This window comes from Microcaecilia unicolor, chromosome 9 (genome assembly GCF_901765095.1).
Source record: "Microcaecilia unicolor chromosome 9, aMicUni1.1, whole genome shotgun sequence".
Lineage (NCBI taxonomy): Eukaryota > Metazoa > Chordata > Amphibia > Gymnophiona > Siphonopidae > Microcaecilia > Microcaecilia unicolor.
In genome coordinates this window covers 31806024-31824370 of record NC_044039.1, presented here as the reverse complement: position 1 = coordinate 31824370, position 18347 = coordinate 31806024, and the positions used below count along the sequence as shown (strand labels likewise).

The following is an 18347-nucleotide window of genomic DNA, read 5'->3' as shown; positions in this document are numbered from 1 at the left end:
TTTATGCTTGTTTTTAAAAGCAAGGAACGTGCCCATTTGCCTTTATCAAACAGGATCCTAGCATGACACCCAGTAGCATAGAGATTTAAACCTGCTTCAAAGGTGTAAATGTGTTGTGTGTATTCTGTGTGCAGAAGGGTATTTTACAGAACAATGTAAGCCACATTGAGCCTGTAAATAGGTGGGAAAATGTGGGATACAAATGCAACAAATAAATAAATAAATTACCAGAAGATGTAGTAACAGCGATTAGCATATCTGGGTTTTAAAAGGTTTTGGGAAAGTTCCTGGAGGAAAGGTCCATAGCCTTCTATTGAGATAGACATAAGAATAGCTATACTGGGGCAGACCAATGGTCCATCTAGCCCAGTATCCTGCTTCCAACAGTGGCCAATGCAGGTCACAAGTAGATGGAAGAATCCCAAAGAGTAACAAGATCCCAAAATCCCAAAGAGTAACAAGATTCATGCTACTGATCCCAGGGACAAGCAGTGGCTTCCTCCATATCTATCTCAATAGAAGACTATGGACCTTTCCTCCAGGAACTTGGCCAAAACTTTTTAAAACCCAGATATGCTAATCGCTGTTACTACATCTTCTGGTAATGAGTTCCAGAGCATAACTATTCGTTTTAAAAGTATTGCCATGTAACTTCATTGAGTGTTTTCTAGTCTTAGTAGGGTACAACAAGGTTTTCCATTGTTAAGGTATATAAATGTTTAACAGGTGTCATAGAGGAAGAGTTTAGGATAGTTTAGCAGCTTAATGCTTCTGTAAGTGATAGTCTATGGGGTCATTTTACTGAACTACGGTAAAATCTGGGCTTAATGCGAGTTAATGCAGGACTTTCTTTGGTTTAAACCCAGATTAAATGTGGCATTTTTTAGGGCTTATTTTTTCTTTCAATTTCAGGTTGTGTGCTAATGTTCCATTAGCACATGGTACCTGCCAGAAATTAATGCAGAAACACTTACCGCCTCCTATTTTGGAGATGTTAAGTGCTCCTGTTTTAACTCTGTGTTAACCAGTTAGCACGGACTAATTATAATCTACTGTGGAAGAAAGACGGTAGAGGTGCCCGTTGCTGTAAAAGGGGGCCTTGGTGCACATCAAAAACACACGCCAATGCCGCAGCTTCATAAAAGGACCCCTAAGTGCTTTGAAAATATGCCTCCAGGTATCTGAATGTAACTTGCCTTGAGCTAGTACTGAAAAAGGCATGAGCTAAATCCAGCTGTCTTTCTATGATCACTGTTACGTGCTGTGATTACCTTCATAGCTTTGTCTCTTTGTGCAACTTCCTTGCATCTCCCAGGATCCTTACTCATAATAAGCGAATTAATATTTTATGCAGCTACTCACCACCTAATCAGCTATGAAAGGTGGAATTCGAGCAGCCCTGTCCTCAGTGAGCTCCACTGCTTTCCTGTCTCGTTCAGAAAGAAATTCAAAATGACCTTCCTTGTTTCTAAAATCCTTTGCGACTTTGCCCCTGGCTCCATATGCAGTTAGAAGCCTGTGTATTAAAAAGTGGTAAGTTTTTTTTTTTTTTTGGCACTTGCTCTGCTTTAACAGCAACAATTAACAGGACCCTTTTAGAAAACTGTAGTAAGCAGTAATGTATGCTTACAGTAGCAAAAAATGGCATATCACAGGGTGCGCTAAGGTGTCCCGCAGTAATTTGGAGATGTGCATGTGCTATCCATGCGCTAAAATCTAAAATTTATTTTTTTGGTGCAGGGGGTGTGTTTGGAAGTTGGAGAGTGGGCAGGCATGTTCTATGCTAATTAGTTAATGCAGCTACATTGCCATGCGCTTAGCGAATAAGCCCTTAATGCTTACATAATGGGTGGCAGTAGGGGCTTACGCACTAATCAGTTTTAATGGTAATGTCCTAATGAAAAAAATTAGTGTGTGGCCATTAATACAAAAATAGGAAATTCTGCCATTTTACCGCATAAGGGTGTGCTAAGGCCACTGTTTACCGCTGTTTGGTAAAAGGGCCTCAACACGTGATAAGTGTAAAGGCTATGTAATAACTGTTGGGGGCGTGGCCAGCATGTCTCCTTCAGTTACTGATAACACTAGACAAAGTTTCAGCGATCCAAAGAAGAGTTATCTAATATAATAAAACGCACCGTGAACGTTCTGAAGACAACGTTCTGAAGTCACTCAAACATTACTTGAAGGGTTCGTGGATTCGTGGTGTGAAGCCAGCCAGGCTGCCAGCCGTCTCTGCCCCGCCCTCGCGTCAAACGTCATGACGTCGAGGGCGGAAAAAAAAACAAACAAAGCGCAGCGTCAGGGAAGGAGGTGGCGCTCCCGACGTCTCTAGCCTTCCCTTCGCTGTGTTCTGCCTTCTTCTGACGTCAAGGATGACGTCAGAAGAAGGTGGAACACAGCGAAGGGAAGGCTAGACGTCGGGGAGCGCCGCCTCCTTCCCTAACGCTGCGCTGCTGGAACCGCCGCCACGGAGGTAAATTAAAAAAAAAAAAAAAAAGGGATGTTGGGGGGGGGGGGGAGAGAAGAGGGTGGGCAGTTGAACAATGGGAGCGGGAGGGCAGAGGAGAAATGACAGCAAGGATGCGAAGGGGGGGGGGGGAGAAGAGGGCGGGACAGGCTGGGACATGGGAGACAGAAGAGCATGGATGCGAGGGGGGATCATGGAAGGGAGAGAGGGGAATTGCTGGAAAAGGATGAATGGAGGGGGCAGGGGACAGAGAAGCATGGATGGGCATGGATTGAGATGGCAGGGCTCAGGAAGAGAGGGGAATTGCTGGAAATGGATGAATGGAGGGGGCAGGGAACAGAGGAGCATGGATGGGCATGGATTGGGAGGGCAGGGCTCAGGGAGAGAGGGGAATTGCTGGATAGGGATGAATGGAGGGGACAGATGGGCATGGATGGATATGGATTGCAGGACAGGCCTCAGGGAGAGAGGGGAATTGCTGGATAGGGATGAATGGAGGGGGTAGGTGACAGGAGCATGGATGGGCATGGATTGGGAGGGCAGGGCTCAGGGAGAGAGGGGAATTGCTGGATAGGGATGAATGGAGGGGACAGATGGGCATGGATGGATATGGATTGCAGGGCAGGGCTCAGAGAGAGAGGGGAATTGCTGTATAGGGATGAATGGAGGGGCAGGTGACAGAGGAGCATGGATGGGCATGGATTGGGAGGGCAGGGCTCAGGGAGAGAGGGGAATTGCTGGATAGGAATGAATGGAGGGGACAGATGGGCATGGATGGATATGGATTGCAGGGCAGGGCTCAGAGAGAGAGGGGAATTGCTGTTTAGGGATGAATGGAGGGGGCAGGTGACAGAGGAGCATGGATGGGCATGGATTGGGAGGGCAGGGCTCAGGGAGAGAGGGGAATTGCTGGAAAAGGATGAATGGAGGGGGCAGGGGACAGATGGGCATGGATTGGGAGGGCAAGGCTCACACTCTCTCTCTCATATACAATGTCTTTCTGACTCTCACTCTCACACACTCTGTCTCACAATGTATCACATTCACTCTCTATGTGCCACACAGGTCTCAGGGAGAGAGGGGAATTGCTGGATAGGGATGAATGGAGGGGGCAGGTGACAGGAGCATGGATGGGCATGGATTGGGAGGGCAGGGCTCAGGGAGAGAGGGGAATTGCTGGATAGGGATGAATGGAGGGGACAGATGGGCATGGATGGATATGGATTGCAGGACAGGCCTCAGGGAGAGAGGGGAATTGCTGGATAGGGATGAATGGAGGGGGCAGGTGACAGGAGCATGGATGGGCATGGATTGGGAGGGCAGGGCTCAGGGAGAGAGGGGAATTGCTGGATAGGGATGAATGGAGGGGACAGATGGGCATGGATGGATATGGATTGCAGGGCAGGGCTCAGAGAGAGAGGGGAACTGCTGGAAAAGGATGAATGGAGGGGGCAGGGGACAGATGGGCATGGATTGGGAGGGCAAGGCTCACACTCTCTCTCTCATATACAATGTCTTTCTGACTCTCACTCTCACACACTCTGTCTCACAATGTATCACATTCACTCTCTATGTGCCACACAGTCACTCACACACTCGCTTAGTCTCATACACTCACTCTCACAGAGAATCTGTCTCACACACACTCTCTCTCTCGTACACACACACACTCTCTCTCTCGCACACACACACACTCTCTCACACTGTCTCACATACACACTTGCACACACTCTCATTCTCACACACACACACTCTCACAAACACACTCACACCCAGACTCACTCTCTCTCTCTCACACACACACACTCACACTTTCACTCTGTCTCTCACACAGTCACTCTCACATACACTCTCCCAAACATACACACTCCGAGGAAAACCTTGCTAGCGCCCGTTTCATTTGTGTCAGAAACGGGCCTTTTTTACTAGTAATACTAAGAAAGAGCTGAAATATGCTTAACTACCACAGTCTTCTTCAAACTCCGTGGTATCTAGCCAGTGACTTCACTTTTTTTCTTATTTAAAGTGGAGAAACAACCTCAGTCAGCGGCGCAGCGAGGCCGGCTGACACCCAGGGTGGGTCCCCGCTGTGCACCCCCCCGGGTGCAGCATGGCGCACCCCCCACTCGACGCGCGCAACCCCCCCCCTCCCGGAGTGCATCTTTACCGCTGGTGCTTCGCCCCGCCGAGTGCACGTAGTCTCTGGGAGCTACGTCGGCTCCGTTGGTTCCCTGCTTTCTCTGCCCCGGAACAGGAAGTAACCTGTTCCGGGGCAAAGAGAGCAGGTAACCAGCGGTGCCGACACCCCCCCCAGTGTGTGCACCCGGGGCGGACCGCCCCCCCCTTCCTACGCCACTGACCTCAGTAGTCATCGCGTGGCAACAGTGTGATAGTTACACTCAATGCCAGCGTTGTATTGACTCCATTATTATCACTGGTCTGAAAACTCCACTTATATGCGGATAAGGGCTCTGCATGGGGTTAAATGAATCTCATAAAGAGTCGTTTAAAGCGTGATATTAGGCAATTGCTTAAACTGATAATGTTACTTAGCTTTTGCAAAAATAGCAAAAGCTAAGTAACATTATCAGTTTAAGCAACTGCCTAATATCAGGTGTATTTTTTTTTTTTAAAGTCATGTGTTAATTTATCATGAACATGAAAGCACATAACTGCATCTTCTAGAGAAGGCGTCAAGTGTACCCTCACTAGTTGCACGAGTGACTGTATGCAATAATTATCATGTGCTGCAATGCGCTGTCCACACCCAATCTCCACCCATGACCGGGGCTGCTAACTGGATCCAGATTGGCCCAGGGTTGATCCAGTCCTGGGTTTACCCTACTGCATGTACAGGCTTGTAGTCTTGCTTTTCTTAGGGAATGAAATGGAGAAATCAGAACTACAAGTCCCTGCATGCAGTGCGGTAAAACCGGGACTGCATCAAACATGTCGGGTGAATCTGGATCCAGTTGGCAATCTTACCAGTCCCCACCCCATTGCATGCTAAGCAGTCAGCAAGGATTTTTAAGTGTACTATTTTTAGCATATGATAGCCTTTAGCATGGACCTGTGCTAATTGTTAGCACACCCTAAATCCCATCCTAACCAATTAATACGTTTCAGTAAACATGCATCTTAGAAGCTTAGACTATAGCTACAGTGGTGGAGGACTGGTTTTGCTATGATAATTAAATGGGTAATGGTATCAGGAGTGAAGGCCACAAGTTTATAAGGCCCAGTTTAGCACCCCCAATCACATTACCTTGGCAAGTAGAGGAACAGATGGAAAAGGGCTGGGTGATGGATGTTACTGGCTGCAGATCTAAACTGGTTCCCAAGTTGGCAGCAGAATTCTTTCCACTTTGTATATGTCTGATGAACTGTCTCTGGGGGGAGGAGTGGAGCTAGACACAGTCACTCATTGAGTGAAGAAATATTTTCTCTGATTTGTATTAAATTTACTACTTTGTAACTTCATTGTGTGCCCCCTAGTCCTAGTATTTTTGGAAAGAGTAAACAAGCGATTCACGCATAGGCGCCCCGTATAAGAGGCTTGGGGAGGCTAAGCCTCCCCAGCCCAATGGTCGACTTCCGTTTGGGTGTTGCGCCCACCCTACCCGCCCCCCTCGCGCGTGCGTTTTAATTGTTTTACTTCCGTGGCAGCGATGTCATTGACGTTGCTGCCATGGAGAGTACGGAGGTCAGCTCCGCCCCCTTGGCAGCGACATCATTGACGTCGCTATGGAGGTAAGCCCTGCCCCCTTTAGCCTCCCCAAAACAGTTGGCTACCGACCGTCTATGGATTCACGTCTACCCATTCCACTCCACTCATTATTTCATAGACCTCTATCATATCTCCCCTCAGCCGTCTTTTCTCCAAGCTGAAGATCCCTAGCCACTTTAGCCTTTCCTCATAGGGAAGCCGTCCCATCCCCTTTATCATTTTCATCACCCTTCTCTGTACCTTTTTTTAATTCCACTATATCTTTTTTGAGATGCAGTGACCAGAATTAAACACTATATTCAAGGTGTGGTCGCACCATGGAACGATACAAAGGCATTATAACGTTTGGGGGAACAGCTTCTCCCCTGGTGACACACCTAGCTAAGCCTCTGCATTCACTAATTTGCTTGCAACTGTCCCCTTACTGATTGAGGTGAGGGAAGGGATCTGGGCAGGGTAAGGAGGTTAGGCAATATAGGTGATGCCTCTGTAGCACCAGATCAGGTTGTGGACTATGTTTTAAATAAAGTTATTTAATTGTTCCTCAATTAGTACTGTGTTAATTGGATTCAGGACTACCTCTTGTAGGGAATGTGATTTTTGTTCGTGCGTGTATCTTGACAAATCCATTTCAATACTTTTTCTGTATCTTATTTTATCTAGGCGATGGCGGACAGTAATGAGTGAAGATAATCTTTCTACCTCTTCCTTTAATTCAGCTGTCGTAGGTCTGTAAAAAAAAAAAATGTAAAAAGAGATTAAAATGTTAATGATCATACTATGTTCTTCAGTTTCGCTGAAAGAATTGCAAGCTTCATTTTTTTAATGTTCAACCATCTTAAATGTCAAAATAGGGAAATCTGTTATATGCAAGAGAAACCGTAGGCCTATACTTTATGCTGGAGATTCCAAATTCGAGAGGGATGTGAATGGAAAAAACTTTTGATTTGCTTTCAGGGTCATGTTTGGCGTCCCCTCTCCCCTGTCTTTTTTTAAAATTTGTTTCACACATAAAAAAGAAAAATGTAATAAGCAGTAGAATTAAATTTAAGAAGTACTAATGAATGTACATCCATAAAATTCAGCCCCTTTAAGCTCTGTCTAGGTGCTTTCGGTTGGGGTAATTTTACCGTGATTTTCTGCCCATACAACATGACTTGCGGTTTAAACCTGGTATTTATATAGTAATGAGCTGCTTTACATACAATTTGCATGTTTTGCATCTCTACTATATAAGCCTTGGTGGCCTAAATATCTCCATGGTAAGACAAGTCAAGTTGCGTTAGAGCTTTAAGTCATGTTATTTACCCTTAATGTAGCTTGATAACTTTTCCCCAACCAATTTATTGAGGCATGAGCTTTTAAAGATCAGAGTTCACTGAGCAGTGCCTATAACATTTTTGGTTGATCCTTTATTTCTTTGTATTCAATTGGACTAACACTGCAGCTGTACAATTTTACTCGTAAATAACAATCACAAAGTTTCCTGGATAGGAAAGAGCACATCAGAGATCCAATGCACATTTTTACCTGCCCTGAAAGAAAGACAAAAACTTTATGTAAGAAACTGTATTAGATGCTGGTTCACCAAACGCATCGACAAGGACAAGGATCTGGTCATCTTCCAGCTGGATCTGCATCATTTTCTCTGTTATTTCTCTAAAATCGTCTCGAGTGACGGAGCCTTTCCCCCAAACATCAGCTTTTCTAAAATAAAGAAAAAAAAACTTTGCTTGTGTAACAGGAGTTTAGAATGATCACTTCTTTACTAGCTCTGTTTCTGGAGTCCTAGGGTAAATTTGATAATGGCATATGAGGGCACAGCTACCTGAGACTTGTGATTGAAAATGTAAGGTGTCAAATTCAAACATGCGTGGGATAAACATAAAGGAATCCTGTGCAGAAGAAAGGGATCCTCAGGAGCTTAGCCTAGAATGGGTGGCAGAGCTGGTGGTTGGGAGGCGGGCTAGTGTGGGCAGACATATATGGTCTGTGCTGGGGCTGGTGGTTGGGAGGCGGGACTAGTGCTGGGCAGACTTATACGGTCTGTGCCAGAGCCGGTGGTGGGTGGCAGGGATAGTGCTGGGCAGACTTATACGGTCTGTGCCAGAGCTGGTGGTTGGGAGGCGGGGTTGGTGGTTGGGAGGCGGGGATAGGGCTGGCCAGACTTATACGGTCTGTGCACTGAAGAGGACAGTACAAATAAAAAAAAGTAGCACTTATGAACTTATCTTCTTGGGCAGACTGGATGGACTGTGCAGGTCTTTTTCTGCCATCATCTACTATGTTACTATCCAGCTTATAATCGAACGAGAATAACGCCCAAGTTCCGACCTAAATCGGGAGATGGGCGTTCTTCTCACAAAAACAAATAAAGCGGTATAATCGAAAGCCGAACTTTGGACGCTTTCAACTGCACTCCGTCGCGGATGCGGACAAAGTGGACGGGGGCGTATCGAAGGCGTGTCGAAGGCGGAACTGGGGCGTGGTTATCGGGCGAACAGAGATGGGCGCCCTTCGCCGATACTGGAACAGTTTTGAGCTAGAATTTAGGACACTTTTCCTGGACCCTGTTTTTTGACGAATAAGGCCCCCAAAAGTGCCCTAAATGACCAGATGACCCCCAGAGGGAGTCGGGGATGACCTCCCCTGACTCCCCCAGTGGTCACTAACCCCCTCCCACCACAACAAATGATGTTTCACAACTTTTTACTTTCACCCTCAAATGTCATACCCTCCTCCCAAGCAGCAGTATGCAGGTCCCTGGAGCAGTTGTTAGGGGGTGCAGTGGACGTCAGGCAGGTGGACCCAGGCCCATCCCCCCCCCCTACCTGTTACAATTGTGCTGCTTAGTGCTACTAGTCGTCCAACCCCCCCAAACCCACTGTACCCACATGTAGGTGTCCCCCTTCACCCCTTAGGGCTATAGTAATGGTGTAGACTTGTGGGCAGTGGGTTTTGAGGGGGATTTGGGGGGCTCAACACCCAAGGGAAGGGTGCTATGCACCTGGGAGCTCTTTTACCTTTTATTTGGTTTTTGTAAAAGTGCCCCCTAGGGTGCCCGGTTGGTGTCCTGGCATGTGAGGGGGACCAGTGCACTATGAATCCTGGCCCCTCCCACGAACAAATGCCTTGGATTTATTCGTTTTTGAGCTGGGCGATTTCATATTCCATTATCGCTGAAAAGCAAAAACGCCCAGCTCACACCTTGACGAATAAAACATGGGCGTCTTTTTCTTTTAAACAATACGATCCGCCCCGCCCCTTCACGGACCCGTTCTCGGAGATAAACGCCCATGGAGATAGGCGTTTCTGTTCCATTATGCCCCTCTATGTAAATTATAATAAAAAGCAAAATAGCATCTCACATATAAAAGACACAACACAGGACTGTTATTTGGCTTCTGGAGGTTTGTGGCCTACCCCTGTTTTAATGTTTGTTCTCTATGTAGGGGGTTTTCCTCGTATTTCTCTTGTCAAGTTATAATATTCATACACATACATTCTAACCTGTAAAAATTGCATATATATATATTTATTTAATAAATTTATAGCCCACATTTTCCCACCAATTGCAGGCTCAATGTGGCTTACACATATCTGTAGAAAAGGCTACAGTGCATGAAGTACAATTATACAGTTTAAAAGTAAGATAGTAAACAACATTTAAAACAACAATAAGTAAAAGATAATAAAAATAATTAGATATATATATGTGTATTTATGTCTTGCAGGAAAGTATTATTTCCTTACAAAATACTGATGATACATATTCCTGGTTGTAGGAAAAGAAGCTAAAGGGACAGTGTATTCTGGTCCTTTATATTCAAATTACCATTACAGTATGTTTGTGCAGCGCTGCGTATGCCTTGTAGCGCTATAGAAATGCTAAATAGTAGTAGTAGTAGCAGTAGTAGTAAACCTCCTAGTCGTGGAGTGGGTAATTACAATAATTAAAGAAATAAATATATAGGAATGTCACAGTTTCAAATAGGGTTCCCAAATAAACTCCACGCAACCAAGGGATTTGACAAGAAAAAAAAACTATTTTATTAAATGGTAAAGTGAATAGAAACACTTGGTTATATTCCTTAATGTTGGTACCAATTGTTAAAGTTTGCTAGTATTAAATAAAAATAGTGCAAGGTGTTAAATACTTTGTGATAAGTTACAAAGGCAATAAGATGTTCAAAACTACAATTACAGTTACCAAGACCCCTACCCCACTTCTGTAATAACATAAAACATCCCAAACATGTATACAACCCCAATTATTGTACTCAGATCTGATATATATATATAATTTTCGATTTGTGTGCACACAATAATGTTACCGGTGTATCAAATCTTTGCTAGCATTGCTGCTGTCTTGCGTTGGGTACCTTGGTCTTCTCCACATCCACGTCTCCTCGGTTGGCGAGGTCACCTCACCGGCTCAGGAACTCCAGGATACCTACTGTTCTGACTCAAAGAACTCAAAAAATGAAAATCCTGACTCCCTGTGCTCATTGTGTGTGCTAACCTCAATCAGTATTTTCTTTGGCAAGGGACCTTGTGGGCTAACTAAATTCAAATAAAAAGGTAAGCAAGAGAAATTCCTATCTAGCCCTCCCAATACATGACCCCTTTTCTTTAATTTTGTTATGCACCCTCTAATCAAACTGATGGACTGCTAAACTAAACCTCCTAGAGGCAGGCCCTGAACTTCAGGCACTCAAAGGGCTTGAGGCTTAGGCTGGGTAGCTCCTTCCCCAGGGGAGGCTCACTTAGGTGTGGACACTCGAACCAGCAGGCTTCTGTGCTGGATCCTCCTAAGACAGACACTCACGCTGGCAGACACTCTAAAAAAGTTCCCTTGGAGTCTGGGCACTCCTGTTTGGGTTTGATCTTCTTCTCCTCCAGCCTGAGCATGCCCTCCTCTGCCCCAGCTTGTACACTCGTGCCTGGATCCGATTGTCCCCTCTCAGAGCACGCTTTCACCCTCCTCTCTTTGCTCGGGCTTGCCTTTCTCTTTCCCACACTGGTTGCCTCCAGGTTCTATTCTTTTTCTTTGTTCCACCCCTCCTGTCCCCTGGATTGGTTTGAAATTCGCACCAAGCCATGGGTCGGGCTGCCTCCTGCCACCTCATTGGTCCAAATTCATGCCCTTTAGCAGATCCTGACTCCTATTGGCTGCCTTCCACACTGCCCCTCAAGCTCCCAGCTCTTCCTGGGGTCTCAGACAGCCAATCAGAAGCCTTGTAACAGGCTTCACTGCACATTCCCCCACAGTTACAAACTAGTAAAATTCAAACACACCTCTAGCATCTATGGGCACCTGAGTTGTTAGTTTTATAACAGTGCTGGACAGTGTTGCCAGGTGGGCGGTTTTACCGCCCAATTGGGCGGTTTTCCGCGACCCGCCGCGGGAAATTTTTGCCCGCGGCGGGTTGCGGTTTTTTGGGCTTTTTTTTTTTGATTTTGGGCGGTTTTCCGGCGGGTTTTTCGGCCGCGGGGGGCGGGGTTAGTGACGTTTTGGGCGGGGTTACTGACGTTCTGGGCGGGGCCGATGACGGGAGAGGCGGGGCCGATGACGAGAGAGGTGGGGCCGGTGACGGGGGAGGCGGGGCCGATGACGGCGGGGGCGGGGTTGATGGCGGCGGGGGCGGGGTGATGACGCGGGGTGGGGGGTGTCAGGGGCGGGGTTTGAGATTGGGCGGGTTTTGGGCTGTTTTTAGGCTGGATTGGGTGGGAAAAATTTTTTCCACCTGGCAACCCTGGTGCTGGAGCATTTTAAACCATTTAAACATTTTAACAAAAAGGTGTCAGTGCTGTTGCTGGGCTACCCTGAGACCTCTGTACCTCCCTGTCCTCTGCAAGATGCCCCCCTCTCAGGGCAAGGGGGTGGGGAACAAGGTGAAGGCTTCTTTTTTTTCTATATTTACATTAAAGTAAAATCCACTATAAGAGTTCAAGGCAAGGACAGGCTGATACCTGAAACGTGCTAAAACTTTAAGGAAAACGCCTTGACACAGCTCCAAAAGATGATATTCAGCTTCAGAGGCCTTGAAGTGCGCTGAGGCATTATTGAGTACTTCTTTGTCCTGATGAATCCTAAAAATAAAGTTATTAAAATAAAACAGTTACTATAGAGGAAATACAGTTACCAAGTGGTAATGTGTAAACTGAGGAGATAAATTCTATAAAGATCCACAAGATACAGACAGCACAAATCAGAGGCGTAGCCACGGGTGGGGGCCTGGATGGGCCCAGGCCCAGCCACATTTGCTCCAGGTCCCAGCCTCTTCTGCCCGCTCTCCCCGTCCGTGTGGTCTGCTGACTTTTACTGCCCTGAAGCGCTGTTCTCCCTCCAGCACCGGCGATTCCCATAGCCAGCCTTCTGCCAGCACATGTCGTCGGGGCCTCTTCTTAGGTGCGTCCTGCCTACTCTGCAACTTCCTGCATCCCACCTTTGCGGAAAACAGGAAGTTGCAGAGTAGGCGGGACGTGCCTGAGAAGAGGCTCCGAAGACGTGCGCTGGCAGAAGGCTGGCTATGGGAATCGCCGGTGCTGGAGGGAGAACGGCTCTTCAGGTCAGTAAAAATGATCAGAACTGACCATGTGCAGGGGGCTGTCTTGGGGGGGGGGGGGGAGATGAAATGCAGCGGCGGTGGGCGGATGGAGAGGAAATGCGGTGGCGGTGGGCGGGGGGTGGTAGCGGGTGGGGAGAAAATGCGAGGCCTGTGCCCACCCAGTCCACCTCCAGGCCCATCTAAAAATTGAACGCTGGCTATGCTACTGGCACAAATGCACGTAAAAGTCAGTATTATAAACAGTTACACACAGTGGCATAGATGGGGCGGGGGGGGGGGGGGGCAAGCCTCCCCGCCCCGCTTTGGGATCAGGCACTTCTCCCACAAATTGCTGCTCTGTCTGCTCCAGTGGTTGGAGGGGATCCCTAAGCCCTGCCAAAAAGAGGTCCGCCATCATGCAGCCTGTCCCTGGCAGTTGGTGGCATTTTCAAGGGCCACCGCTATGCCGCCTCTCTCCACACATGTTCAGTTTTCACGAATCTGAGCATGCATGGCGGGGGGGGGGGGGGGGGCAATGCAGCAGCAGCCCTGTAAAATGCTACAGGATCAGGTTGCCAGTGGAGGACCTCTTCAGTTGGCATGACTTGAGGAACTCCGTCAGCTCGGGTGCCTGTGTGGGAGGAGACACCGCCAGGGGCAACACAGATCTCTCTGCTGCTGCTTGAGGGAAGGTCCTGAAGAACTAGACTGCTCACTAGTGCTTTCCACCTACTCTTGGCCAGAGGTCAGCGCCGAAGGGGGGAAGAAGTCGAGCAGTAACTTTTGGGTGTTGTTGTTTGCGCGCCTAAAGAGCTGTGCCCAAATGGCACCTAAAAGTCCTGCTTCGATATCTGGCATAAACATCCATTTTAGAAAAACATCAGTGAGTTGAAAACCAGTACATAAATGTATATGGGCTGCCACATATACCTAGTATCCTTTTCTAGTCTGGCTTTCTGAGAGGACAAAAACCACTAGAGAATTAAGGGGACAACCTCTCCTTATCCCTCCAGTGCAGTGCTGCTCAGTGGGAGCAGGTTGCCAAAATCTAAACATGCCATGATAGCAGTAGGACATTGATTTATTTATTTATTACATTTGTACCCCGCGCTTTCCCACACAATGCAGGTTCAATGCGGCTTACATAGTAATTCGAAATAAAAGTCTTATAATAGAAATTTCAAAACTGTAATGAAACATTATAAAATTGAGCTTGATAATGTATTAGGATAAGAGAGGGTAGACAGGATATGATAATATAAGTTGGGAGAAAAGGGGTAAGGAGGGATATAATAAAGGAGAGATGGAGAAGAGAAGGAGGGGATGGGTAGAGGGGGAATGGGGAGGTGGGGTAAGCAAAACTAATGATGAGGTCGGTATCCTAGTCAGAACAGAATTGGGAGTGGAAGTTGGTAAGATTAGGTTGGGACATTAGAGTAGGCTTGCTTGAAGAAATGAGGTTTCAGCATTTTCTAAAGGGCAAGTAGTCGTTAATTAATCGGATAGGTTTAGGTAGAGCATTCCAAAGTTGGCTGCCCAAAAAGGAGAAACTGGATGCATAGTAGGTCTTGTATTTAATTCCTCTGCAATTGGGAAGGTGCAGGTTGAGATAAGTATGTATGTTCCTCTTCTGAAATGGGAAATAAATGTGCTTCTTCTAGGCATGACTTAATCCTGCCAATAACATACCCAGACCACACCCCCTTGCCATTTACACATACTTGGGTTTTTAAAAGGGGGGGGAGGTGGCCTTTTTGGCTAAGAAGAATCTTGCCATGGTGAAACTACCGATGACTACTTTTTTTTTTATATAAGGAGGTCCTTTTAATAAACGTCTCCTTTTCGGTTTCTTTGTATTTTGGTTTATTTTATTGTCCTCCAGGATTGGGTGCTGATATCTGGGATAATATTTATTGAACTATAATGGATTTGACTATGGGGTTATTTTTCTTCTCTTCATATGCAATACTTTAACTTTTTATTGCAAGGTTGCTACTCATCTGGGTGGACATACCTTAGATCTTGTGTTTTCAAACTTCTCTAGTTTATTAGAGTTGCAGAACTTTTGCTGTGTTCCTATTTCTTGGTCTGATCATTTTTTAATAGTTTTTTGATTGATCTCTTTCAGCTGTGCGGAAGTGGATAAGTCATCAATAGAGTTGTGACTAAGGGGGTTGTAAGTAGATCCAGACCAGTTACCCCCCACCTCTTTTTTTTTTCAGAAATTCCCTGAGGATTTCTTATGTAAATATGTTGATGAACAAACTGAGTTATGGGATAAGATTTTTTTGTCAATTGAAGATGAGGTTGCGCCTTTAAAGAAAAAAAAATCTTGCAATTGGCAGATGAGTAAAGACAAGTTAGAAAGTACCAGGAGCCTTCAAAATAGGGACATAAATCCTTTAATCATATGTGTTGGTGGAACAACCCTTGGATAGACCCGACACGGGCGGAGTTTTGGCGCCTAGCGCCTGCATCAGGGGTCTACATTAGACAGAAAAACATTGATTAAAAAATGATTTAAAAAAAGAAAATTATGTATATATATATATATATATATATATATATATATATATACATACACATACACATATGTTTCAATATATATTGTATTATATTATATATTAGGACAAAGAAACTATCAAACACATCACTCTAATATAGTGTCACAGTGGGGATTCAGATCTGAAAGATAAAATATATTAAATTTTAAAAAATAGCCTCAGTATAACAGGGAGCCTCACTTTTAAGCTCCACTGTAAATATTACCATCAAAGGCTTCCACCACCTTCCGAAAAAACAAAACTCCCAGAATATTTCAAAAATTGTAAAGAAGTGGGAGAAAAGTCTGTGTTTAAAAAACAGAAGGGAGGGTAACACAATTTAACACAATATAGATCCAAATACCCACAACACTAAATCTCACTATGAATATAGATCACCCAAATAGACACTAATTAACAATCCCTCACTAGACTAAAATCTTCATTCAAAAAGAGAAGCCTTCCTGCAAGTAAAGAAAACTCAAAATAGAGCAAAGACTCTTATAACATTCCTAGAATTACTTAAACTTCCATCCTTACTAATGAATGGATTCTAATTCTAACAAAAAGTAAACTTTACTTAGCTCAGAACATGCTATGGATAACTTGTAAAGCAGTTTTTATGCACTGCTATGTATTTCTCCTGATGAAGATAGCGAAACAGAAGGATTTCCTACTGTCGAGAAACAAGGAAATTGGACATTTTTGCCAGAAGGATAATATAAATTGGACACTTTAACTTTGGAGAAACCCCACAGACTGTGAAAATCTTATGAGACTGTACCCCAGGACTTGGTCATTTCTGATTTTCGGCGATAATGGAAAGCGAGGATGCCCATCTCAGAAATGACCAAATCCAAGCCATTTGGTCGTGGAAGGAGCCAGCATTCATAGTACATTAGTCCCCCTGACATGCCAGGACACCGACCGGGCACCCTAGGGGGCACTGCAGTGGATTTCACAAATTGCTCCCAGGTACATAGCTCCCTTACCTTCAGCCAGATGCACTAACTGAACGGAAAAAGCCCTTCCCTTACCAATCCCTTAGCGATTTGGAAAGGAACGGGCATGCATGAAGAAAATCGCATGCAAATGAGCTGCTCGCTGTTAGCTCATTTGCACACGATTTCCTTCCTAAGAAGGGGAAGCCAGTGCAGAGCAGCCAAGCGTTAGGCATGGCTGCTCTGTGCATGCCAAAGACGGCTTCATACGTGCAGACAAGCTGCGTGTATAATAGCCGTCTACAACCTTAAATAAATTGCTGTCTACAACCTTATAAAAACACAAGTCCAGGTGAAAATGTCCAAGTGCTTGTCAGGGATGGTTTTTTAAAAAACTTTTTTAAAGTATGGGTGAAGGATGTCCTTTGCTATGCCTCTGTCCCTGTGATGGGCAGTTGAGGATGTGGATGTTTCTGTGAGGACGTCCATGCCTTTGCTATGCCTCTGACACCCCCTTTATTTATTTGGATTTTAGATCACAAGTAGCAGCAGTGGGTTTTGAACTGGTCACTTCTGGATTGCAAGACCAGTGCTCTAACAACTAGGCCACTCCTCCACTCCACTCCCTTGAAATTTGGCCATCCCTGTGGGGGGGGGGGGGGTCAGTTCAGGATGTCGAAAATGTTTGAAAGAAGGACATCCATGCCTTCACTATGCCTCCACTGACACAAACACACCTCCCCTCCCAGGGACCTGCATACTGCTGCGATGGACCTGAGTATGACATTTCAGGCTGGCAAAAAAAGTTTTTAAAGTTGTTTTTTTGAGGGTGGGAGGGGGTTAGTGACCACTGGGGGAGTCAGGGGAGGTCATCCCCGATTCCCCTCTGGTAGTTATCTGGTCAGTTCGGGCACCTTTTTGAGGCTTGGTCGTAAGAAAAATTGGACCAAGTAAAGTCGGCCAAGTGCTCATCAGGGACACCCTTCTTTTTTCCATTATCGCTCGAGGACGCCCATCTGTTAGGCATGCCTCAGTCCCGCCTTCGTTACGCCTCCGACACGCCCCCGGGAACTTTGGTCATCCCCGCGATGGAAAGCAGTTGGGGATGCCCAAAATAGGCTTTCGATTATGCCGATTTGGGCAACCCTGAGAGAAGGACGCCCATCTCCTGATTTGTGTCGAAAGATGGGCGCCCTTCTCTTTCAAAAATAAGCCTGATAGTGTCATAAAATTATCACAGTGTGTGTAATAAAAAATGTAAAAATAGATAAAAAATGATATGTACTATCTTATTACAATTGTACATACATAAAACTATAAAATTATAAAACAAGCATACTGGTGGTACTTTGTTTTGCTTTTTGGACTTTTGTTTGTACTTTGCTCCCTCTCTCTGCTGTATTAAAGACAAGTTAGACAATTAGAACACCAGTGGAGGAAGAAGTGTTCTACCCAGTGAGTTTTTTCTAGCAAAAAAGGTGCCGGTACTCAAATGCTAGGCCACTCTTCAGGAGTGGGATGATCTCTGAGGGACCCACCCAAAAAATAGCCAGGTCCCCTGCAACCAGTCACAGAATCTATGGCAAGACAGAATTGGTATGTAGAGCCTGAGCTCTTTCATTAAAACTTGGGGTCCATGGCTCAATTTTAGCAGACAATGGAAAAGGTTGCGGTACTCAGTACCCCTAAGTACCCCCTCAAAAAAGCCTTGGTTCTACCTCTCTTCTGGCGCAATGTAAGCTAGCACAGAAATAGTATAATTGTCAAATTAACCCCCCTGTTTACAATGCCACACTAGCGTCTGCCACACGGCAATGCTGACACAGCCCATTCAAAGTGAATGGGCTGTGTGGGCATTATTTCACTAGCAGCCTCTAGAGCAGCTTTGTAAATAGGGGGTTAAGTTAGCTCTATGGCTAGCATAAATGTTTGTACTTAAACCCTTTGGCACCTATTTCACCTGTTAGGCTACTATTCTATAAAGAAATGCAGGCACCTATGTTCCTTTATAACAGTGGTTCTCAATCCAGTCCTCAGGACACACCCAGTTAGGCTTCAGGATACCCACAATGAATATGCATGAAATAGATTTGCATCCAATGGAGGGAGTGCCTA

General features: G+C 45.6%; 1 protein-coding gene across 1 annotated transcript in view; it reads right to left on the bottom strand.

The window, feature by feature from the left end:
• Nucleotides 1–18347, bottom strand: part of LOC115477889 — a 39050-nt gene that overhangs the window by 11724 nt on the left and 8979 nt on the right. The window contains exons 3-5 of the mRNA XM_030215018.1: nucleotides 12171–12290; nucleotides 7728–7904; nucleotides 6777–6927 (exon numbers count right to left, since the gene is read on the bottom strand). Coding sequence (XP_030070878.1) covers nucleotides 6777–6927; nucleotides 7728–7904; nucleotides 12171–12290 — 448 coding nt within the window. The remainder of the gene's footprint in view (nucleotides 1–6776; nucleotides 6928–7727; nucleotides 7905–12170; nucleotides 12291–18347) is intronic.